This window comes from Photinus pyralis, unplaced genomic scaffold, assembly GCF_008802855.1.
Source record: "Photinus pyralis isolate 1611_PpyrPB1 unplaced genomic scaffold, Ppyr1.3 Ppyr1.4_LG5, whole genome shotgun sequence".
Lineage (NCBI taxonomy): Eukaryota > Metazoa > Arthropoda > Insecta > Coleoptera > Lampyridae > Photinus > Photinus pyralis.
The window spans coordinates 9,007,036-9,033,623 of NW_022170596.1; the positions used below are offsets into that span (position 1 = coordinate 9,007,036).

Consider the following 26,588-nt stretch of genomic DNA (forward strand, 5'->3'; position numbering starts at 1 on the left):
GGTAGTTACGTACGTGGCGACATCTCATTGGAACTGGTTCAACTATTACAAGAATTTTATTTGGAAAAGTATAGGGATTACCAAAGAGATGGCGCAAATGTACCAATTGCATACACAAAAGACAATTCCAGATACTGGATCATTGAAGTACAATTGCTCTACAAATCCTACATGTAATTGCACATTTTCAACTGCCCTTTAAGGAAAATTGAGTCGGACGTGGCTATTAAGTGCATAAATTAAAATGTTCTTTTGAAGGTAGTTACGTACGTGGCGACATCTCATTGGAACTGGTTCAACTATCACAAGAAAATAATTTGGGAAAGTATATGAATTGTGCAGTTGTAAAAATTTTAAAAACAAAAGATTATTCAATAACTGGACCATTGATTTACCTACAATTGCTCAGTAGATCGTACAAGAAATCGGGTTGAATTTTTTTTTATTATAGATAGGCAGCGACGTCCAAAGTATGGCTCAGAGAGGGCGAGTCGCCCCCTTAGTTTTTACACAAGGGGCCCGCGCCTCCTCTAAGAATGAGTAGATAAATCACTCAAAAGCGACTAACATCTTCTACTGCATGTGCATGCAGAAAAATTACAAAAAGTGTAGAAGTAGAGGATATATTGAAAGAATTTGCCAGCAAAACTGCGGAACGGCGGAAAATTTTTGGATATATTTAGTTTTTAATATTTGCTTTTCTTTACAATGCTTAATAGTGCATTAAATAGGAACTTTTGCATGTTCTAGTTCATTATTTTTTTAAATAAAATATTACTGATCTACGGCTATGGTTATCTCAATCGAGTCAAGTATCTCAGTTGCTCAGTCACCTAAAGACTAAAGAAAAATCTACATAGTGGAACTACCCCGGATAATTCTGTTGCGAATAGCTAAAACTGGTTTTGAATGGTTGAGCACTCCTGATTTACCCCCGCCAGACTAATATTTTTCCTAAATCTCTAAAAAAGGTTTTCGGCATTGAATTCCCTTTTTCAGACTAAGATCAAGAATTACTTTATGAACGTTGTAGTAAATGTTTTACTTCCTCGGCCATATATGATATACCACCCAGTAATGGATCCCCAGAAGTTATAAAAAAGTCATTTATAGCAATTATGAATTACTTATGAGAACTCACCAGAAAATCTCTGTTTATTCATATTGTAGAAGCTTCTTCGGAAGAGAACAATGCCGAATTTGATGGTGACTAGTGCTCACTTCTGTAATGTTAATGTATTGCAGAAATCTTGTAACCAACGTCTAGTTCTCCTACCTTTCACATTTGTTGAATTTTTGAATAAATAAATAACGATCAAACAACAAACGCGAATGTTGGGGGCTAACTTCACGCCCAAAATGTACAAAATTTATTCTGAACATGCTATCAACCACCAAACGGTAAAGAACACCCACCAAACACAAAAAATGAAATATTGCAACTGGGGGGGCAAATTTTTGAATTTTGAATATTTCAATAACAATCAACCAACAAACGTGAAAATGTAACTAACAAACACCAACAAACGACCAACAAACGATTGCAATAAAAATATTCTAAAAATTCCAAAAGTGGGGGCCTAACTTGACACCGGTAGAGAAGAAGAGGGAGATCAAAAAGTATATGGAAGCAAGAAGTGGAACCCTAAGAAACAAGTGATTAACATGATCCAATGGAGGAAGGTAACCCATCAAGCAAAGGGCCTCTAGACCTGGAACACTATAATATTATTATTCAAAAAATCTTTTTTGTTATAACTTTTGATGTAATTATCGCCACATTTTGCAAATTTTTTTGGTGTAATTCAATCGTGACTATTTTTGCAAATTAGAAACCCATTAAGGGCTTCATTTATTCCATAAATAATTATACATGAGAAATAACAATAAACATAATAAAAAATTGCATAGTATTATTTGCAAGAAACAATAAACTACTGCGGGTGTAAAAGAAAGTGCAAAATTAAGCAGGTAGGTATTAATTCAAAAAGATGTGCATATAATTAAGCTTTCTTTTCGTCTACTTGATCGTCTTCGCATTTTTCGTCAGCTTGCGAGCGCTGCTCATCTAAACGTTTATCCTGTTCTTCATCTTGAGATTCCCCCTGTAGAATAGGAATAACGCGCTCTTCGACAACGCTTTCGTTGCGAGGAATCGAAACGATCAAAATTCCGTCTCCCGATAGAACCGAAGTTGCCTTATTCACGTTGTGGCCGTTCGGCACCAAATATTTTCGCTTGAATTGACGGGACACGCTTCCGTGTTGATCGTGCTTTTCGTCATGATTGCCTTCGATGATGATCGCATTTCCGGTAATCTTCACAGTTAACTCGTTAGCGTCGAAGTGTTGCACATTCAAATTAATTTCAAATTGATTTCTATTCACATTAACTTTTGATCTTCTATCATATCTAAATGATCTCCATGAGGATTGATAATTTGGCGAAACGCTCTTGCCCAAATACACTGCGTTCAATGGAATGATTAGTGGACTTACTAAATCGCCAGATTCCAAAACGACACCATAACGTTGGTCCACAGGTTGTGATGGCCGGACGACTGACTGGTTCCATTGATCGAAGTAAGAAGCCATTATGCACTTACACTGGGCAATGTGTGTTGAATACAAAGACAAACTGGTCTGTACCAAATGCGTGTACAAAGGTTCTATATATACCTACAAATGGCAAAAGCATTTTTACTTTTTGTTATTAACCAATGAGAAGTAAGAAATTTGAACCAGATGCCAAGAAGGCTCGAAGGTTAAAATATTTTTATACGTCACCAGACTATCGATGTTACTTATGCCGTTTTAGTTTTCAAATAATATAATAAGGCTCATATGTTCATGATTAATCCACAGCTTGAAGGTGAACTTTATTACGGACAAAAGTCATTACTTACTGCTTTTGAGTTCCATCAGAAGGAAAAAATCGGTATTGTTTCAATTTGAACTTTTGGGTATAGGAATAGTTTAAAATTTGATATCGTTGTTGTAGATATTTATAGAAAATCCACTAAAGTACCTGTGAATTAGCATTGATTTCTCAAGCAATTCAATACCAAATATCAATTTCTAACTAATACATTCTTAATCGATAAATCATATGCAGAAATTCAATATCCGCATTGCGTGTGTTTTTTTATGTCGCGGAAGTTGGTATTCGGATTCGGATTCCCGAATATTACAGTTGACCATCAGCTAAGTTGTACGAAATATAAATTAACTACGATGAGCATGCCAAAAACCTTACAAAACAAAACATTATCAAACTACCCCTTATAAGTAACTACTATTATACCAGCTTAATCGTGATTCTTTTATACTTACTTCACTAACAACAGATAAGAGACCACAAAAACTCTTCTTTAACTTCTGCAAAAAGTCCCTTTACAAATTCGTGAACTGAATTTGAAATGACGTTATAAAAGGAGAAAATATTTTAAATTAATTTAATTAATAGAGGTTCCACTTTGTACACTTTTTATACTTTTTGTGAAATGGATGTTAAGTTGTCCTTGCACTTGTACTGGGTAGTAATAATTATGGTATTGAAAAAAAGTTCAGGGGTAAACAAGTTAAAAAGTAATCGTAAACGATTTACATAAAGCGCATTTCCACTTGCATTCATTTCCCATTTGTAAGATGCAACTTCTGTTAAAATCGTAGAAATCCGGCCACAAATATGAAAGATAGCGTTGCACATGAGCAATCCATTTGTGACATGCTATTTCAATTTCAGTTTATAAGAAGAATTTCATTTCAATGCTTTTCTAAATAAGAAAGTTGGAACTGCGCATGCGCAAACCTAAATTTGGAAACTAATGTTAGATTTTCCTTTGTTCCAAGCGCCAAAGTATCAAATTTCACTTACATGCTTCCATAGATAAAAAAAGTTGGCACTGCGCATGGGCAAAATAAAATTTTTAAACTGGCGCTAGATTTTCCTTTATTCCAAGCACCTATGTATCAAATTTCATTTAAATGCTTCCATAAATAAAAAAGTTGACACTGCGCATGCGCAAAACCAAATTTTGAAACTGGCGTTAGATTTTCCTTTATTCCAAGTGCCTATGTATCAAATTTCGTTTAAATTCTTCCATAAATAAAAAGTTGGCACTGCGCATGCGCAAAACCAAATTTTGAAATTGGCGTTTGATTTTCCTTTATTCCAAGTGCCTATGTATCAAATTTCATTCAAATACTTTTATAAGAAAAAAAGTTTGCAATTCGGTTTATAAATGGTCGAGATGCGAAAAGGGCAGTGTGAATTTTGAATCGATTCGACTCAACTTTTGGCATTGCTTATTATGCCCATATTGAATTTCATGCAATTCAGTTCATAACTAACGGAGATGTACAAGCGATCGGACATTTCTAAACAAAATTATCATTCACACGGACAGATAGAGGGACAGACGGGCAAAGGAACAGACGGACAGACCAACAGACAGACGACAGACAACAATACAAAATTATAAATGATCTCTAGGATGGTTAATAAACGGCAAAAGTGTAAAATTATGGAACATGTAAAAAACGGTTTGTTGGTTTTTTTACAATAACTTTTTTAGCAATAAACGCAGAAAAAATTCCTTCCTTGGTGCAAGCCTCGACACCATAACGAACCAAATAGCGAAAAAAGTAGAACAATAGCTCTTAAGATAAAGAACTAGTAGCGTCGCAAAACGAGCGGACAGCCGGACGGACGGACAAAGTGGCCACAATAGCGCATTTTTTTTATTTTTGTGGAAATGCGCTAAAAATGGAATATGACCTCTGAAAACACAGCACCCTGTAGATTCTACCAATGACTAATTGTGTAAGGCCTTCAGCCTAACCCCTAACTCATATTTCAAAACTGAAGGAGATTTAAAGAAAACACTTACAACATTTTGAAATTTTAACACCCTGTAGGTCACCTTGTAGCTCGTGGTAAAGAACTTTTAGTCATAAAATAAGCCAAGAAATAGTCTCTTCCGTATTTCCATCATATTTAGGAACATCCTATATAAAATCTAACTAATAAATCGACCGACCGTAAGCCTAAGCTCATATTTCTGTGATTTTGGGTATTTATTGCTGCGATTATTTTTGCTAAGTATTTTTCAGTTTCATTAATGAGGGCGAAGCCCGAGTTAATCAAGCAAATTCATGAAAAAAATTATCAAAGTCCTCGTTTGAGATCGAAGGGACTTCAGCGCATTTTTGTGTGGCAGATCAGTATTCTATTAGCCACTTTCGATTCAACCATCAATAACAGATCTTGTCGAAGGCTACTACATTCACTAACCGCTTCCCACTTTCCTCGTGCACCCGCAATTCGCTTTTAAAGATTTGACTCCACCATCAGGAAGATCGTGTCGGGGGCTACCACATTCCCTTTGACGGTACCCACTTCCGACGTTCGGTTCACCCGCAATTCGCGTTTGAAGATTTGACTCCACCATCAGGAAGATCGTGTCGGGGGCTACCACATTTCCTTTGACGGTACCCCCTTCCGACGTCCCGTTCGCCCGCAATTCGCGATTGAAGATTTGACACCACCATCAGTGAGATCGTGTCGCGGGCTACCACATTCCCTTTTACGGTACCCACTTCCGACGTCCCGTTCACCCGCAATTCGCGTTTGAAGATTTGACTCCACCATCAGGGAGATCGTGTCGGGGGCTACCACATTCCCTTTGACGGTACCTCCTTCCGACGTCCCGTTCACCAGCAATTCGCGTTTGAAGATTTGACTCCACCATCAGGAAGATCGTGTCGGGGGCTACCACATTTCCTTTGACGGTACTCCCTTTCGACGTCCCGTTCACCCGCAATTCGCGATTGAAGATTTGACTCCACCATCAGTGAGATCGTGTCGCGGGCTACCACATTCCCTTTTACGGTACCCACTTCCGACGTCCCGTTCACCCGCAATTCGCGTTTGAAGATTTGACTCCACCATCAGGAAGATCGTGTCGCGGGCTACCACATTCCCTTTGACGGTACCCACTTCCGACGTCCCGTTCACCCGCAATTCGCGTTTGAAGATTTGACTCCACCATCAGGAAGATCGTGTCGGGGGCTACCACATTCCCTTTGACGGTACCTCCTTCCGACGTCCCGTTCACCAGCAATTCGCGTTTGAAGATTTGACTCCACCATGAGTGAGATCGTGTCGCGGGCTACCACATTCCCTTTTACGGTACCCACTTCCGACGTCCCGTTCACCCGCAATTCGCGTTTGAAGATTTGACTCCACCATCAGGAAGATCGTGTCGGGGGCTACCACATTTCCTTTGACGGTACCCCCTTCCGACGTCCCGTTCACCCGCAATTCGCGTTTGAAGATTTGACTCCACCATCAGGAAGATCGTGTCGGGGGCTACCACATTTCCTTTGACGGTACCCCCTTCCGACGTCCCGTTCACCCGCAATTCACTTCTATTGGCGACACGAGAAAGAGAGACAGCGATTCGAGATTCACGAAACGTTAAACCGCGTGAGTTCGCAACGGAAGGTAAAAGGCGCCTGACTACTTCTCGAAGACGCGCGCGCCGCCTCGCAAAAGGTCGTTAATTTCGCCCCTATGACAAAAAAACAAAATTCCGCCACGCAGGAGTTGTGCGCGTTTACAACATCTTTCCGACGACACCAATTTCAAAAGAATCGGACCAAAACTGTAGTAGAAGATAGGAAAAAACTGAAAAACCTTCACGTTAGTATACTACGCTCGAGGATGACGCCCAGATGTCGCCAACCCCACATCATGTAGCCATGTCCCTAAGGTTGACAAATTTCACGGCCCTGTAGATACACGTACACCCGTTGCCTTTCTACAAGAGTTCTTCTACGCCCCCACATTTGCTGCCAGCCAGCCAGCCAGCCAGCCAAAGTGAGATTAAAAGCTACTTTTTACAAAAAAAATTTTTTGCAAAAATGCGCTAAAAAAGAACAAACTCAACAACTCGCATTGTAACTCAGTCATTGTGTGTTGCCTACCACCTTGGAGACTGAACAAATCAGGATATTCGACGCAGATTCGTTTTAAAATTAGCGACTCTTAAATTTAATAATAATGTATAGTAAGTGTAATAAATTAGGACAGATGTGACGTTCATTTAAATGATTCAAAAAGCTGTGAATCCGAATAATGACTTATTTGTGTCAAAGGGATGGGAGAACCCGAGAACCTGAACAAGATCACGAAGCATGGCGCAAATAAATCTGTCAGTTCAGAATCTCAAAAAATAAATTTCAGGACTGTCGCCAACTACAAAATGTCGCTTTAAAAGCAAACGAACTTCTTAAAATATCTAAGCAAACGTACGTTGCGTTATCAACGGTCGGAATGTTTGTTACTGGAAAAATGTATGTTTGCCTAAGAAAATGAAAAACAAACACGCGAGATCTCTTACCATCAAAGCGTTTAGCTCTCGTGTCCAGCACCGAAGAGAGTCGATAAAGTGAATCCTTCAGGAATTTATCCAATTGTCGACGACTGTTAATGACTAATCGCCCTTCTAAAATTGGCCCGCAACATGAATGCATGCCACACACATCGCCTGTAACAAAAAAAATGATATGAGTAGGTATAAAGAACAATAACGTGTTATTACAACAATATATAAATCAGAAGGCAAGAATTCGTAAATCACACGTTTCAGTTAGCTACAATCTGACAGAGCTCCGGTGCATTCTTGCATCATTGAAGTTTAGCGAGCGAGCAGAATTCGAGTTCAATAAATTCCAAAAGCTCGGCATTCAGGTATGAGAGACTGGTTTAAAGCTCACCTGAAACGAAAGCGCTTGGCCTAAATACAATACGACGAATAATCCGGGATTAAGTTTCAATTATATACCTACTTTATAATACGCTTTACCGTTTCTGAGCTTTTCATTCCATTGTCCGTCGTGCACTTTGGTGCAAACGTGTGGATTGAAAAATTAATTAACAGAAAGTGATGGGTGAATACAATGCTGGATGTAACTAATCAGCATAATTTACAACTCAAATTGGATAATATCGGCGTGGACATGTGCATATTTTTCAAGCTCCGTTTGCCTTCACGGTCTACTTGGTACACAGCGACCATGTAGGAATGTGATGGCTTCATTTTGACAATTAGATTTTCTCTTCAATTAACGAGCACGAATTATTTTATTATCCAGCTCGCTACAAGTAATACTGGTTTTTAATCCCATTGTAAATCAACACTTTGACTAGGGCCCGATATTATATTTAACACCCGCGCCCAAGGCAACGTATTGTTTAACGCGGTTTAAGTTTTAATTTACGCGATTTTATTACCATAACCATATATTCGAGCTCATTTTTACTATATTTACATCTTGATTGGACGTTAACTTCTTAATAATTAATTAACGTGACGTTTTTATTATAAATCAGTTTTTTTAAGTTAAATATGCCTCAAGTATCTCTTACGGTTATAAATAAGATTAATGAAGGATTAAATTGATTAACATCACCAATTTATCACTTTAATACTCCTTCTAAAAAAGCGCTACATTATATTTCCAGCTCGATTTCCAGTAATCAAGTTGGTCCCCGATCCAATTCCATTAAATTTCCAGTATTTTCTCGCAAAAATCTGGAGGTAACGTGGCCGTGGCCCTCTGATTCCTTTTTATGAAGATTGGCACCGTTATACCGTGGACTAGCCATCTTACAATTTGTCGCACAATCTACCGCCTTTATTTTTGTATTGTTAATTGGTTCTCGCAGAAATTAGAGACTGTGACCGTAACCTCAACTAAAATTGCACTACTTCACTGTATCACCTGCACTTTTCATTGTGACCCCTATTGAACGTGTGGAGGGCGTACCACATACTTAGCAAAGGTCTGGTCTAGATCTCGCTTTTTTAACCACGAAACGGTATGTCTTCCAGAAGTTTTCCTTTTGCGTTAAATAGTAGTGCAGATAGAACCACGGTCCACGGATCGACCACTTTTCCAGGCGTTGCTGGTTCCCCTTTCAATATTGCATTACCGGTCTTAATAAAATGTAGTGAAGGACTTTCGTTCAATGTGAGAATAATTGACTGTAGAATTTGGTATACACATCGAATCTCAAGGCTCCATCGGATTTGTCGACTCTTTCAGAAACTTCAGAACCTTCATCTGGATTGAATGTGAAGTATCTTCATATCCTTCATCATGTATGGATTTTTAAGGTTCCTTAGCCTCTCGCTTCTTATCTGTTCGGTTTTATTGTTACCGCATTTTTGATCTCAAAAAAGAGCTTATACTTGGTGATCTTAAATAACTGCAGACAGTTTGAATTTGGCGCTTAAAATGTTTTAGTCTTTTTTACTTAAGGCACTGGCAAACATGGTTTTTCCTAAACAGTTGTCGCCATTCGCCATCCATTGACGACGATTTTTTACGTATATTTTTATTATTGTTTATTTATTTCTACATACTCTCTGTATCGCGATCTTTGCGTTTTAAAGTAAGTAGTTCTTTTCAAAGCTCCTCGCAAATACATAAATGTACTTTATAAGGATCATGTAACCCTACTTTTTAGGCGCACTATCATAACGTAACACGTTAGAAGACAAAGGAATATCGTAGAGCCTTCAGGTTTTCAGCATTAGTTTCGTACTGTCGAGATTCCTGCATTAGGCCGAAAGCTGAAAGCCATTCCTGAAGTTGATAATTTATAAATTTCCTTTAAATGTACTACAGTCTTGGGGTTTTCAGCGTTAGGCTCATACTATCGAGTTATTTTTGCATCGTGTAACGTTTTTTTAAAATTACAAATTTGTATACGCTATTCTTACGCCATTTCGTCTGCAAATCCGATCAGTTTAGCTTTAGTGGCGTAAGTTAGTTCCGTGGTCGAGTTATTACCTTAGTTCTTTATTTTGTCGCTAGAGGCCGTCCGAGTGTACCTTTCTGCATATACTTCTATCCCTTCTGCTTCAATTTTGTCTTGCTTACGAACTGTACTTGTTCCTTTTAGAGAACATTCTGCCTTCATAGTGGTTACTTATAAATCTTAATACGCCATTACTTTTATACGTGGTAGTGGGTATTATTATAGCTCTTTGAGGGTTTTCTCTCTATTTTTGATGTGTTGTGGCTGCTCCATTGCATACGCTTAGCGGACTTATATTTATAAGTTACGCTGTGAGGGCTTTGTCATTCTCTTCTGGATTACTTTTTTTCTTTATATCTACATTCTACAGTACTACTACGTCAACATCCGTTGTGAAATATTTAAAACCAATCATGTACCTAGTGACCTACTTACATCGAGGTTGTGTACATCTGGATATTGTTCCTGAATTGTAATTGCAAGTATTAACGAAACTTTTTAGAAATTATTGCTCTTGTGAATTGCTTCGATACTACTTTCTATATTCTTTCTTCCGATACTTCGATTTTGTCTACGTTGCTTTCATTCACTTTCGTTTGATTACGTTCTATCGTTCAGATGAGTTTGTTATATGAAGATATTTAATTACCTGCGCTTTGTAAATTATAGTTTTTGAAGTTACCGAGCCCTATTCCGAAACCGATATCTACGGTTTTTAGTTAATTTACCTGTGTCATTACGAAGATTTGTTCGTGCTAGTTTATTTACATTGTGAATTAATTAGATCATTGTTTTATAGAAAGTTAGTTATTTGTGCATTGTTGTGCAAGTAGTTTTCTTGAAGTTAACGTCACGTTTATGCTTTTATATATATCACCGATCGTTGTCTTAAAATTTTGCTTTGGTTTAGTTAACGGAAATTGAGTTATTGGTTCTTATTGTCTGTCAATTATGATTTTAGTATACGAGTACCCGAGTGTCAAACGTTAGACATTGCTATCGCAATATTTATATGTGCCGCGCTATTCACTTTGTCTCATGTTTTTTAGCGTAACACAACAAAGGTGGGTAACGCTTATGTGCTCGATTTTCCTTCGTCTGTCTGTCTGTTCCATAGAGATCTCGATCACCTAGAGACTTCGGGTTTTCGCTAATTGATAGCTGCTATGATCTATATAATATATATAAAATAAAGGCAAAAAAAATAAATAAATAAATAAAATAAATTTGTCCGTTATTCATCATTTAAAGTTGTGTTACCCACGAATGGGTTTTGAAACATTTTTTTGTTTGTGTTTCTATCTGTTACAGATAAGGCAGCAAAGCACCCTTTCTGACCTTGAAGTTTAAAGTAATATTTTTATTTTCGACGACTCCTTGATATAACGTTCGATTAATTAAGTTTATCTGCTATTCTGCTAATTATTTTATTTATTTAGCTTATCAAGACCAGAACAAGGATCTCTTAGTCTGCCTTGTTCCCTCTTTCGGTAGGTATTCTTTCTTTTCTTTCGAAATTTACTAAAGAACAAGGTGGCTCCTATTCGGTTTACTATATTTCCTTCTTTTGGCTAGTGTACGAGAACCCCATTATTCACCCCGACCCGCCCCTAATTTGCCTGAGCTTAGCGTGTGCTTATCTAAAGGCAATTTTGTTATGTTTGCTCAAAGTTAACGTAACAATCCCTTAGTCCGAACACTGATGGTCAATGGTCACTCCCGAAGTTGATAATTTATGAATTTCATTAATTTTCCATATTAACCTGTATCTCGGCAACGGAATATTGGGTTTATTGATTGTCAAAAGGAAGTGTATAGTTTCACTAACTGGCGACTGGCCGATCATTCGTTCGGGCGCCCTTTATAAATCGAGCGAAATCTGTGTAACCGAATGTCGTAGATCCTCCCTTCTACGTTTTCAACAACCTACTCGGCTTTCATCAACTTGCTCAAAGTACAAGCCCTATTGAATTTGGGGTCAAATGTCAATGTAACGGGGGTCAACGTGAAAGTTCATATAAAAAAAGATTTGTCGGATCCACCGTTGTATCCATTTATTTTCTTGTCTCCATGTTCTTTCTGAACCTCCTCGGGTTTCTTCGTTTTCCTCAGGTTTGTTCTTTCAGGCTCTTCGTTCGTTTAGTGGATTCTCTGAAGTTGCTCCTGTTTTCGACACTTTTATAGGGTAATTGTACTTTAAGAAATGGGAGAATAAAAAAATTCTCATTTTCAGAATGACCATATATTTTCATAGTTAAAAGAGATACAGAAAAATGCATTACATTAGTTTTTTTTTGTAATGATTGTTGAATAATCTGCCGTTTTCAAAATAAGTAAATTGGGTCAGATAAAGAAGTTATCGGATCGGATCTAACCTTTTTTATATACAGGGTGGTGCCTAGCGCGACGCAACATAGGGATTTCAATGGTAATTTCTTTATAGTCAATTACTAGCTCCCCTAATTATTTTAGAGCAAAAGTCTAAATACGTTTATTTTAGAGAAAAAAATACTGCATCTGTTCATACTATCACAGATAATTTCCCGTTTTTCAAAACCGTAGAAATCGACAATATAAAAAGCTTCATTTTACAATAAATCAGATATGGCTTGGAATTACCTAAAAAAAACAGCGATCACGTTTCATTACTTGCCTTTGGCGATTATGAAATTTATACTTGTTATAATTCATAAAATTAGTTAATCATAAAATTGTGTATCATGTATTTAACTGAAGAGAAAGAGGAAATGTTAAAGTAGTTTTATGCCCGCTAAGTAATGTCTTTATTTAGTGTGAAGCACCCCAATCGGCCGAATTCAAGCAGTACCACAGTAGACAGAATTGTGCGCAAGTTTGAAAGAACAGGCACAGTATTAAATATCTGCAAGTGCAATAACGTTCAAAATGTCCGTCAAACCCACCAGGAAAACGACAATACATTCAACGTTTTGGCTGCAGTAGCGGAAAATCCGAATATAAGTTTAAGAACAAATTCTTCTTGAAATCAATTTCTTTTTCTTCGATTATTACTCTGGTTCCCGAAAATGATAAACAAAATCTGATGCAGATGCAGCATTACATTCTGTAAAAACCCCATAAACGCTTTTTCTTGTATTGGTTAGTTGAAACAGAATTAAATATGAAAATCGTTTGGCGTCAAACAACGATAATTTAGATGCGATGCGCTTGTAGTTTGTTAAAAGATTCCAAAGCATCACTGATTTATAAAAATGTAATTTTTTATTTTGGGGATTTCTACGGTTTTGAAAAACGGAAAATTATAAGTAATAGTATGAACAGATGCAGTATTTTTTTCTCTAAAAGAAACGTATTTAGACTTTTGCTCTAAAAATAATTAGGGGAGCTAGTAATTGACTATAAAGAAATTACCATTGAAATCCCTATGCTGCGTCGCGTTAGGCACCACCCGGTATAGAACACCATATACGTACATTTTAATCTAAAAGAGATAGGATATTCTATTCTCTCTTCAAAAATATACCACACCAGTGATAATATTTAAAATAGTGATTTAAAAAAAGATCCAAAAAGATTAGAAACAGATTTAACAAAATTAAACAAAAGATTCAAATAATTCAAAAATGCAACAAAATAGATTTTTTAAAATTTTTAAATTTTTTTTAAAATCTTTGTAATGAATATTGATTTTTTTTCACTGTTACATTTTTGAAAAAAGAATTCTATATGTTCAGGTTAAAATATATATCGATAATAAATTTGTTATATTCAAATGAAGCCCTTGTAAACTTTTTTTTAATTTAAAAAAAGCTGTCGAAAAGAAAAATGTTTCACAAGTATATTAAAACTACTCCTAAGTGTAGATATGATTGAACTGGGGGCGGTAGTCAAGATTGTCCACGATTCTTTTGAGAACCATATCTCAGGTGGTATACGTGAAGGAGGTAGATACGAAATCGCAAGAACGCCAGTGAGTTGGAAAACAGGAAAGGTACATACTATGCATAATAATCATGTCTGTCTAGTGTCTATCCCACTGCAGAGTGGTATGGATCTGATGAAATTTTAGTAAAAGATAGCCCTGTCAACGATTTCTGAGCTCCGAAATTAATTGCTAGTGTTGTAAGCTTTAATATTACTATTATTATTAAAACAAGAATGATCAAGATAATTCATAAATTAAACCGCATGAATTTTCGTCTCGAATAATGAATTAACGAGATGAATTGATAAGATCAGTTATGGATTACAGAATTAATCGTTGGCAAATGTTTAATAAGATTTGAAATATTTACTCAGTCACCGCCATTATCTTTAAATCGAGAAGCATTTGTACGATAAAAAAACCTAGTTACATATGTGTGTCTGCCTAACTATCGCTAAAAATATTCCCGACGAGTTTACATTTGAAATGCGAGTACCGATTAAATAAAAGAAAACTACCTGAATGGTATTTAGGAGCTATGACTAAGCGTTACAAGTTCATTTTTGGATACATTAGTCACATAGAGGTACGAAACAATCTATTGATGATGGAATTAATTTGATTTCGCTTTGTGTAAGAGTTCCTGGGCACCTATGATTCACGATCGATAAATGCAAGAGTTCAATGTTATTAGATATTGAAGTCCGAGATTTCCAAAATAGGCAAGTTTGATGATGCAAGTTATGAATGAAAAAATTGGCCTAGGTTTGTAGGAAGAAATGTCTCGTTTGAGCATTTACAAAACTCGGAAAACGTTGTAAGTGGCAATTCTGGGAGTATAAAGGAACTTACTGTTCTTCAGAAATGTTAATTCATCATAATCTATACGTGAAAGCTGAACTATATATCTTAAAGATAACGGAAGGTTCCTTGGCCAACTGTCCACAGAATGGTGCCCCCTTTCATGTTTGTGCAGCGTCCTATTGAAAACCAAACGACAATGACGTCAATGGCGAAGAAAGAAATTTTCATTAAAATGCTCTATCAATTAATAAACGCTCTGTCCAGAATCTTTCGGTGGACGCAGAAGTTAGCATTTATACAATTTTGCAAATGTAATTAGAGTTCTGCTTCTGGAGGCCCCGAATAATCTTCTAGAGTTCTTGATAAATCCTAGAGAGTTCCGACAATTGAGCAAAAAAAATTAAAAATAAAGGGGGCTAAAGTTCCAATATTGACTATAGTTTACTGAATAGACATTTTACAGAAAAATCTTATATAACTCTGGCCATGAAAGATTACCGGTCACAGCACACCTTGTGTCGATCTACAATCTAAGTTTTTCCATTGAATTTTTATTCAATGGTTTTTCTTAAGATGCGAGCGACTTCCGGGATAGGATTGTGCCAATGTTAAACGAAAAGTCTTTTTGTTCAACATTGACACGATACTATCCCGGAAGTCGCTCACATCTTTAGAAAAACATAGATTGTAGACCGGGATCAAGTGTTCTGTGACCGGCAATCTTTCCTGGCGAGAGGTTTAATGAATAGTTGCTTGACTGGTATGTGGTAATCCGGAACTGTATCCAGAACTCCAAAATTCCACCGAAAAATGTTCTCACTGCTACAGTTCATACGGAAACGCTTGAAATATTAAATATCATAAACCGTTTTTTATTGTTTAAGGTTTCAGTGCCTTTAAAGGGCCATCCGACACTTGCTACAGAACCAAAAATATCAAATACAACTTCACCGATAAAGGTTAATTCATTAAGAAGTAGGGATTAATGTGTATGGTTTTTCCCCATTTCTACTTTTAAATGACAAAGTCTCTTCTGAAGGGCGCCTAATTTTATGCAACCAAAATAACTTCCTAAAACAAATAAAGATCTGGCTGTCATATTAACTAATTTGAATATTTTTGCTTTAGTTTCCGTTATTTTTATTTTCGTTCGGTTTAACTGAGGAAAAAGTTGATATTGTCAATTAGTATAGCGCCGGTAACAGTTTAAGGAGCATAAGATATTGATTTTATGTGAAGCCAGAGTAACAATATTCAAATTAATTAAATGACAGCTATATCTTTATTTTGTTTTAAGAAGTTATTTTGGTTGCATAAAATTAGGCGTCTTTGAGAAGAGATTTTGTTATTTAAAAGTAGAAATAATACACGTAAATCCCTATGTCTACTTTTTAATAAATAGCACTGTATATAGTAAGTAGCATGCTTTTATGGATGTTCTTGGTGGATGATTAATGGGGAGGGGGCTCTTCACATAAACATTTAAAGGCTCCCCTGGCATACATATAAAATCTACGGTATATATTTTCCCTTCCTCCACCATTTTCGAGATATTTACAATAATTAAGCTTTTACATCGTCAGTAAGTAGGTGTGTCTCGTGTAGACCATCTTTTCGAAGTTTAAGAGTACCCTCCTCCGACACTCCATTCTGCAGATATCGGTACCGAAAGTTTTGGCATCGCCAATGGGTATATTTCTTTCAGACGTCCCACTTGCCGTTTGTGAGTAGGTACCTCCTCCGATAATTGATTATTGAAATATTAGGAATTATATCCGATCACGGTAAGGGGTTGAGAAGGACTATATTGGTAGAATTCCTTTCTTTGAGACCTTTTATTAGAGCACCATGAAGGATAAACGATAAAACCAGCCCCCCCTCCACGCCCACCTTAAGACAGCGAAATTTGATGGCCGTCTGGCACACTTTTCAGGTATAGGCTATTATTGCAAAAAATTCCAAAACAATTCCCCTAAAAGTAATTCAAAAGCGCAAAAGTGGGCCCGGACAGATGGACGAACGGACAAAACGCAAAAAAATCCTCCTTTAGGGAGATTGTAATCTTACAACCTGAAACATCATTCAACAAACACTTAGACGCCTTAAAAAAATGTATTTTCTTTGGCATTTAAATATTAGAAATCCTCTGAACTTTTACCTCGTAAGATTTTATCACAAAATTCGATTCTAGCAAGGTTCAAAACTATTGAGAGACTTTTAAGGACGATCTGAATTCTAATTAGAACTCAAATCCGTTAGAAGGCATTCATCTATAGTTAGATTCCTATTATTATAAGTATTTGGGGTGGAATATAATGGGAATGAATCACTATTTTACATCGTTCTACGTTTCCTCAAAGATGGCCGTTTTTTGTTAGGTTCGATGTATGATTGAAAAAGTGTAGTATGTGGTTCACCGTTGGTATGCACTTCACATACTGTAACAGGAGCCCTATTCCGGCCCCGAAATTTGGGCGGACGATCGGTTTATTCCGATCTCGCCTTCGGCTGGCTGGGCATTGGTATGAACTAACTATATAGAAAGTTGTCTCAGGACTTGGAAACATGAGGAGCTCCAAATTTAATTTAAACGTCTTAAGTAGTTGTTAATTTCGTATTGAAATACGAACGTTTTTTTCTTGTAATTTTGGGTGTTGCCACTGCATTTCTATTAACGGTTGGCCTTCAGCAAACTCCTTTTTTTTTGCAAATTTAAGGGTGAAGGAGTGAATAGATCAAATTTTGATCATATGAATGTCATCTCAACTTTTCACGGAGATCTGGATTCCGACGGGAAACGTGAAGGCTCGCAAAACTCCGTGCGACCCTCACGCAAGTTTTACCATTTTCCCAGTCAAGATCTTAGAACAATTTTCCGAATCTTAAGGTGGTATGTTATACGTGTTTCGCTTCATAATGAAAGAGAACAGAACTAATACGAGCAAAAATAAAGCGCGTAAAGATAAGAAATGAGTGTGCTACAGATAAGTCGATTTACGGGAATTTTTACCAGTGCCGTAGAGATAAAATTTATTTTCTTCAAGAGGGAGCAATTGTAACGTAACGAGATATCTGTAAATACAGAGTGGGACTTAGGTCTGGAACAGCAATACTTTTTAAAGGAGCTTTTTGTAGCATCCAAAATTAGAAAAAGTTTGCAACCGATGTACGTATTTTAAATTTGCGTGTCAGTTGCGTACTTCTGCATGACTAAGAGGGGCATATTTTTTTCAATGTTAACTAATTATTAAGAGTAGGTCCTTTTTTTGGGAAACGTAGTTTTAATAGTTATTAACTTATGCATCAAGGGCATTAAGGCGATATTTATGCCGAGGGCGACATAGTCCGAGGGTCTCCGGCCCGAGGGATTGTGAGTCCCCCGAAGGTTAAATATCGAATAATGCCTGAGGTGCATACAAAATTTTATTTTTCATCGTTCCAAATAATGCATTTCCAATATACAAATGTCATGATTATTGTTTGCCCAACATTCAAAGTGCTTCAAACGAATCAAATAGCATCTTTTTTTATTACAGAATATTACTCCATCAATATATTTGACAGGCCGTTTGAGGCATAATGAGATAACAATTCCTTATCCCCATCGGGCGTCATAGACTGCTTTGTATATCTCATATGACAGATACAATTGGAAAAATGAAAAATAAAATGGGAATCGAATAAAAATCCAATTTAATCAGTCTACTTATGAGAGTACGAATGAGGGACGATGGTTTAATTTTCGCAAGCCGGAACACCCACGTCTACTCTCTTCGACCCTGGTTTGATGCGAAAGTCGAGACACATTACGTATAGCGTCTATGTTGTAGGTGCAACCAAATTGCTCAGAATTTACAAAACGAAAAAGAACTGCTTGTGCCCAAATCAAAAAATTGTGCAAGGAATGTTTATTGTACGGAATTGCTTACATAATCTGGTAATTATCATGGAATTCCTTAATCTAAGTGGTGGATCAGAATCCAGAAATGGCTGCATACTTCGAAGGATTAAAATAAGCAGTTATTTGTAAGTGAACAGGTAAAATTTACCCACGTTAATATTTATGGCCTAATTAGGGGTCGGTAGGCTTAAATTCCCGAACAATGCAGTCCCGTTTAAAAGAGACTTCGAAATATGCGGGCCAGGGCGACATCCGACCATAGGCAAATAAATCTGAAAGGGCTTGACTTAGTTGTAGATGGTAATATGACTCACCAGACCAAACAAATTAAGTACCACCTTTAACGTACAATTACGCCTCCGCGTCGAAGATCGATCGGCTTTTAATTACATACCAATTAAATTATACGATCACCTTGAAATTATAAATTTCGAACTTGAAACAAATGATCAGTTCAATGTCTTCGCCGGTGCCCGGTGTTTTTTTGAATATTGAAATATGCAAAAATGAAGAAAACACGTGCCATTTCCGCCGCGAACATTATAAAGTTCAAGGGACCTTTTTTTTGGAATGCCTCACCTCAGCATGCAACTGGATATTAAATTGTAATTGAAATTCGACCGGGGCGGCGGCGGCGGGCGCGCCGTAAATTCAAATTGGGATTGCGTATGCAATTGGCGATAAATTAAACTTTTCCCCGATCAAAAATAGATGCGACGAGATAAATTGAACGGCTTAATCACCTGTAAAAATATACAAAGTTCTTGTTTTAAATATAGACTAGACATCAGGTGCATTCAAGTGGAAGAAACGAAAACTTAAACATTCCAATTATTCCCGAATACAACTTTTGGCATGCAAGATAAAATTGCTAACAGCATAATAGATTCGAATATGCAGTTTAACCGGTTACCTATACTCTTATTTATATTAGGCACAGGTAATCGTCCAAAAACACTTTGAGAAGGTGACAGAGGAACAAAAGCGTGAACACACAATAAATCACATTTTTGAATACCTAGTTAAGTTTCCGACGTTAATTACAAGGGTAGTATTATTTTTTTTAAACAGAACATTAACACAAAGAGGAAATAACAGTAAACTACCAGAGTCCATTGATACCTTTCAGAAGTAAGGCCAAATGAGGCGTAAATGCCAAACATCACGCAGCAGGGAGTCTCGAAAATGTCTGTCGAAACAAAACGTTTGCGCTTCCCTTTTTGTCGAAAAAAAGTAGGTAGAGCTCAGATCTCTACATTGATGGAGTACAACAAATTAATAAAATAAGTATACGTACCCAAGTTTGATTTCTAATTAATTATAACATTCGCGTGTGAAAAGCCCATAGGTACGGCTGTACCGAATTAACATTACCCTCCTCAAGCTCCATCAAAATGTTGTGTCATTTGCGAAGTGGAAAAGGTTTAAACGTTTGCTCGTGATTGATTCTTCAGCTGCAAGCGGTTTTTTAAGATGTTTACCGTAATTAATTATTTCAAATTAGACTGCAAAAACACCTCCACCTCCTTTTAATTAGCGCACCCACGACCGAAACGCAGCCCAGGGGGTGATTATGTAATGCAACCAACCAGAATAAAATACAGTACATATTATATGCAAATTATTTCGAGTAGAAACACCAAATACAGTCGGTAAATAACCATGTCGAAGCGGATGGTAGATTTGTACAATCATTTTAGCGTCTAGACAATAGCGATTTAATAGTTCAAGATCCAAATTCGATATACTAAATGTTGGTATTGTCACAGTCTTGGAATTTGAGGAACTGGTTTTGCAAGTATCTAGACACAATCAGTCATCAAGTTGCCTTAGGAATTTTAAATTGTGTTGAAAAGAAGTTTCCAAAAGCACTAAATTAAGATATGATCAGATCAGTGTAGCTTATAGCACTGCTTTTCCTCTACGAGCAGTAGGTATGTACCATAAACCAAGATTAAAAAAATTAATTTCAGTTTGTTTTTTCTCAATTTATCCCTGTACAATAATTCTTCGACTTTTTTATTTTATTTCCGAAGTTGCTCTCCCTTTCGAAAGTGGACCAGTTCCTTGAACGTTCACGAAATCCTCCATCGAACGCGTTTTCGAAAATCTTCGTCGACCATTTTCTTAGAAATAGTCCTATAGATATTGAAAAGAATCCTCAAGATTACTCCCCTCCCCCGATACCAAATTCTCACCCAAAGTGGGTGGACGTTAGCAATCACAACGAGGCACGAGATCCTTACCCCATTCTCTTTCAAATGAGCCGCCTAACGTCGAAGTCTACAGTTTAATGAAAAATAGTGGAGCGTATACAAATTTTGAAATGGCCATTAGTTTTACTTTTATTCGAAGTGTCTACATATGGCAGCCTTGGCTGAAACCCCGCCCACTCAAAAATAAAGGCAAAATAAAATTAAAATAAAACTTTGTATAAATGCTTTCGTAATAAGCATTGCGCATTGTCTACATTAGAAATTTCATTGAATACCTTCACAAATAAAACATACAGCATGCGTTAAAAGTAATTTTGAAACTGGTATTAGTTTTAGTTTCATTCAAGGTGCCTACATTTATTATGATTTTTTGTTTAACTGCTTTCATAAATAAGAAAGTTGTCATTGCGCATGCGCAAAACCAAATTTTGCAACTGGTGTTAAATTTGTCTTTATGCTAAATGCCTATGTATAAAATTTCATTTAAATGCCTTCATAAATAAGAAAGTTGGCATTGCGCATGCGCAAAACATTTTGAAAATGTCGTTAATTTTACTTATATTCATAGTGTTTACATATAAAGTTTCATTTAAATATCTTCATAAATGAAAAAGTTAGCATCGCACATGCGTTCAACCAAATTTTTGACACTGCGCATGCGCAAAACTAAAAAATATTCACGGAATCCTTGCACAAAGCCCTTTCAAATGGACAGACATCAAAGTACAGCCAATAGCGATTTTTCACTTTGAGGAAAATACGCTAAAAATTGTAGAAAGAAGACGATCCTGTGGACTATGGAATACTTAGTCATCAAAAAAAGTAGGTTCAATGGTTCCTTTGGAAAGTATCACGACTGTTCTCCTCAGGGCTTAGAGTTTTAAGTAAAAACATTACAGCGGAGGATTTGAGGGGTATGGACTACCCCCCTGCATACGAGGTTTTTATTCGTATGAGTATACGAATCATTTCGTGATGGCTGTAGAAAAAGAGACAACTATTTTTCATATTCCGTATTCCTTATCCACTCGTACTACGTTCTCACCCAAAATTAAATTGTTTAGCGTTAGCAGTCACATACAAATTATAGAGAGAACATAGTACTACGATCCTGTGGATTGAACTTTTCTCCTTTTAAAACAATTGGAGAAAAATTCTTGTACTCACAGTTCAGACACAGTATAATATACCTACTAGCGTGTCTACATGTCTACGGATTGAGTGCATATAAGGTGTATATACACATTTTTTTAGAGGATGATCTTCAAGTTCTGAGGATCGCTCCTGCCTATTCTCAAACTAAGATACCTATTGAAAAAATGAGCTAAATCGATTAATATACATACTGGGTGTTTTTTGCCGAATTCTAAAAATTAGTCAAGAGTAAACTGTCTTTATTTTGGCGGATATAACAAAATAACAAAAATGTATGAAAAACAGTTGATTAGAATTAAAAGTTATGGTAGACTTTCAATTTTGATACAAATCAGCCTGCTTTGATTTTTGTTACAAACAAATATTGGATGTAAAAATCAAAGTAGGCCGATTTGTATGAAAATTGAGTCTTCCATAACTTTTAATTGTAAACAACTTTTTTTATATATTTTTGTTATATTAACCAAAATAAAAACAGTGTACTCTTGACTAATTTTTTGAATTCGCCAAAAACACTGTATATTATTAATTGATTTGATTCATTTTTTCAATATTTTAGTTTGAAACTAAGAACAAGCGATCATCAGAACATGAAGATCTTATATGCACTCAATCCGTGAACACACTGCATATGTACCTACATAGATATACAGTATACAGGCTTTCCCAAAAGTCCCGAGACGGAGTTATAAGTTTTAAACGAGTGAAAATTTAATTTAAAACTTTCGTAAACTAGGGAGTTTTGTTAGGGGATAAAGCCATTACATATAAACGTCCTGATACACATGATGCTTTACCATTTGTAGAAATAAATCTTAAAAAACTAAGATATCTGGGGGTTCGGGAGTTTTTTTTTAAATTACCTAAATTTAAAATAAGGTGTAACACGACTCCTTAAGAAACTCTCACTGTATGAAAGTTTTAAACCATCTAAAATCTAGTTTTTATATGACCCTTAAGTGACCACAAAATGTTCGTTTGAAACGAATAACTCCGCTCCGGGACTTTTGGGACACCCTGTATAAATATGTACTTACAATAAATTTCTCGCTTGAAAGATGGACGCTGTCTTCTTCTAGTAGAGTACTATACTGCTACGTATCGGTCGCATCTCGCGCCCTCGCCTTGCGATACGTTGATCCTTTATGTGCATTTTTGATATTTTTCCGATAATGTTTGTATCGCTTCTTTTTATTAGGTTTTCGTTCGTATGAGTATACGAATCATTTGATGATTGTAGAAAAAGAGACAACTAATTTTTTGTTTACTGGGGACTATTCCACCCCCCACCCCCCCTTAACATCATCCTCTGGTACTATGTTCTCGCCCAAAAATTATTTCACGTTAGCAATCACATACAAATTTAAAACACCCTACAGACGGTACGATTTGTCGTACGATTTTGGATCGATACTACCGTCTGAACGATAATCGTACCGTGTGTATCTGTATCGTTGTTGTTCGACTTGTCGTTTACCGGTTTACGTTAAAGTAGAGAATTACGTCGTACGACAAGTTAAAACGATGTTTGTTGCGACTCGTCGTACGATAAGTCGTACGACAAATCGTACCGTCTGATGTAGGGTGTTTTATAGCGGACTGAAAAAGAAGGTCTGATGGTTCCTTATGGAAGTATCACGACAATTTTCCTCAGGGCTTAGAGTTCTAAGTAAAAACCGAGGTAGAAACGTTACACTAAGGAGTCTGGGGGGTGTGGTATAGATACCCCCCACCATACGAGGTTTCATTCGTACCTATGGGTATTCGGCATTCGTTTTACTTTTGTTCGAGGTGTCTACGAACAAAATTTCGTGTAATTCGGTTCATAACTAACGTATATGTCAAAAACATCGGATTGCGCATGCGCGAAACAAATTTTTAGATTCGGGATTAGTTTTACTTTTAAACGAGATGTCTAAATACAAAATTTCATGCAGTTCGGTTCATAATTAAGGGAGATGTGAAAATGGCCGTCCTTATTTTTTGACCTACATTGCCAATTCACGAGCTCCGATTTACAAAGTTGTTAAATAATCCACCTGCAATATTTCATCGTAACCGGCCCATCCGTTCTCTTTTAAATCGATGGACATGAAGCCATAGGGCGATTGGTAGGAAGCACAGCCCCCCCCCCCCCTCGTGGATCAGGTCCTTCTCGGGGCTTAGAGTTTAAAACAGGTATTCTAAACCCGCGATGGATTTCTTTGGTCGTACGCCGAAAAAACCTTCCTCTCCCCCACTTTTAATTTTTAGCTCGACATAAAATGGAACCAACGCAAACGAGAGATTCTTGCACATCTTGCAGTTTCCCCGAGAATTGTTTTATCGAATAATTTGTGAGAGAGTTGATGATACACATTCTAAGCTACTTTTCCATTAAATGACATTGTTGCGCAATGTGATTCAACACTTCTCCAAAATAAACGATACAAACTACCCCCTTAATTTAATATGTCGCAGAAATTCAACAAATCAATTTTACCATCCCAACCACTCCGAAGGCCACTGGCGACTACTTTTTGGAATAAAAGAGGAATGAAAATGGTATCGGCGAGAAAGTCCTTTTATCATTTTAATAGATGACTAATGGTTCCAAAAGTATGAATGCATGAGTATGGGACAAAACGAAATTACACTTGGTGCTAGGTGCACGACTTGAAAGCATCTCCACTAAGGTGTGACGTGTTGATTGGCATCTAAAGTAGAGGTATTCCAAACTAGAGCTATCTCGTCACTAGATCCTATATTGACAGATGCACTAGAATTTCGCGAAACTAGGAAGAAGCAATGAGAGTGCAGTCAGGGATTGGAAGCATCCCAAGTTCTATGGAGTAGGTACGAATGTGATCATTCCATGGAGAAGTGCTGAGTAGTTTTATCATCAGGATTACAATGAAGTCCACGAGAACATTTCAATCTATATCCTACAGATTGTTCATTTCATGTGATGCACCACGGAAACATTGTACCATTTTTCATTAAATTGGTGTAGGTAGTAGATAGTGTTGTAATCTGGGCCTCTCAATATGCACCCCTCCCCAACTCTCGGACTATAATCAATCATCACTTAAATTAACACCATCAAGTGGCCCAAATAAGTTCGGAATGCTGCAGCTTTTGTTTTATCTTTAATTACCCCCAAGCAGCTGCATAGTCGAATTTTTAGCCTTTGGCCCGCGTCCATAATCATCCGTGGCATTAAAACAAAACCAACAGCCACCCTTAAGAGTCCCTCGATTATTTTTACGCATTAAACCTAATAACAGTCTTCGGTTTTTATTTAATCTTGTTTAGCAATTCCTGTAGTATAGAATGCACCTGCGCTTGCTTTACAAGTTAGTCGTGATTTTATTTAATAAATAAGTAATAGAGCAATTAGTGACTTATGTTGGATATGTCTAGTAGTAAAGGGTTGATAACCTCGCCCATGAATATCCAAGGAGAAGTTTACTGCCCTCCAATTTGTATATTTATCTGCGGTTTGCGATGTTTTAATTTGAGCACACGTGTTATGTGCGCTTCGATAAATTGTTTATAGGAGGATGCGAGTGAGATATAATCCAAAGATCGACTGTCATCCAGACCATCATCCAAACACTTGGTGAAATATTATGTAAAACAGCTCAAGAGCGGGGTTACTCTACCGATGATAACTAATTAGGTAGCGTTAAAACATTTTGCATTCTTTAAATATTTGGGACCGCATTCTCTCCCACGATGAGCGGTCATGCACTTCTTAAGCGACAGAGAGGAGACCCACCAGACAAGGACATCCAGGTACAACGAAGAGGCGCGGATGAGGATTATGCAGTTAAACGGAGACGTTAGTAACGGATCCTTTAACATGCACCAGACAGAAAAAGCGAGAGTTCGAGTGAGAAAGCTCAAAAATATGCGAGCTTTTCAAGTCACCGCTCGCTGCCGTACAGCCCCAGCAAAAGAAGGGCGTGTGGGTGGCTCGTTTCTACCTGTAATTACAAATATAGGTATTGCGGCTGCACATAAAAACCGAAAGGAAGGACCCCCAACCGTAAGATCAACACCGGTTGTCCCATAACAATTGTCATATTGTAGACACATTCTGCGATGACTAAATCATCAACTTTGTGTTCCAAATTTAACAACGCGACCGGTACGAGTATTCCATAGACGGAAGTCATAAATGTAGGAGCCTCCTATTTAACAAGAAAAAGTTCGGGGAAGGAGGAGAAATAAAAGTATGCCCCCATTTAGCTAGTTATTGCTTGGGGGGTGAAAAATGATTAATAGGTTCGAGTCAATGTTGGGTATGCCAACAATTTTTCTTTCACAGAGGAAGCAGGCGAACTTCCTATTTTAAATGTCCATCAACTCTATCCTTCTATTATCGGAACATCAACACTTTTACCACTACAAAAGGTCCGCCCGTGAATGGAAGCAGAACTAACGGTTCCGTGTAGACCACTGTTTCACATTTGAAAGTAAAATATTTCTAATATGCCCATTTTATTCATTCATATTTCAGTGACGACTAGCGCTTGTGGATTTTATGTGAGCTAAATGGCTGTTGCGAGTTTTTGACGGACGCCGCAGATAAATATTTTAGCAGGTCGTAAAAATAATGCGATGTTCGTGATGATTGAAGTACCGGCTGTTTTGCAACCGCCTGTCCTTCACACGGAACCGACAGTTAGTAATAGTTTTCAATTTTCTAAATAGTAAAATTGAGTAGATAAACTGTTTGATGATGGCAATATAGTTTTGGACAAGACCCTTCGGCTATGCTAGTTAAATTGAT

At 37.0% G+C, this 26,588-nt stretch overlaps 1 protein-coding gene across 1 annotated transcript; it reads right to left on the minus strand.

The window, feature by feature from the left end:
* Positions 1-1,818: 1,818 nt before the first annotated feature.
* LOC116171765 (alpha-crystallin A chain-like) lies at positions 1,819-2,657 on the minus strand. The gene has a single exon (XM_031488743.1). It carries the CDS (start codon positions 2,592-2,594, stop codon positions 2,004-2,006), a length of 591 nt encoding a protein of 196 aa, XP_031344603.1. The 5' UTR covers positions 2,595-2,657; the 3' UTR covers positions 1,819-2,003.
* Between the last annotated feature and the right edge of the window lie 23,931 nt (positions 2,658-26,588).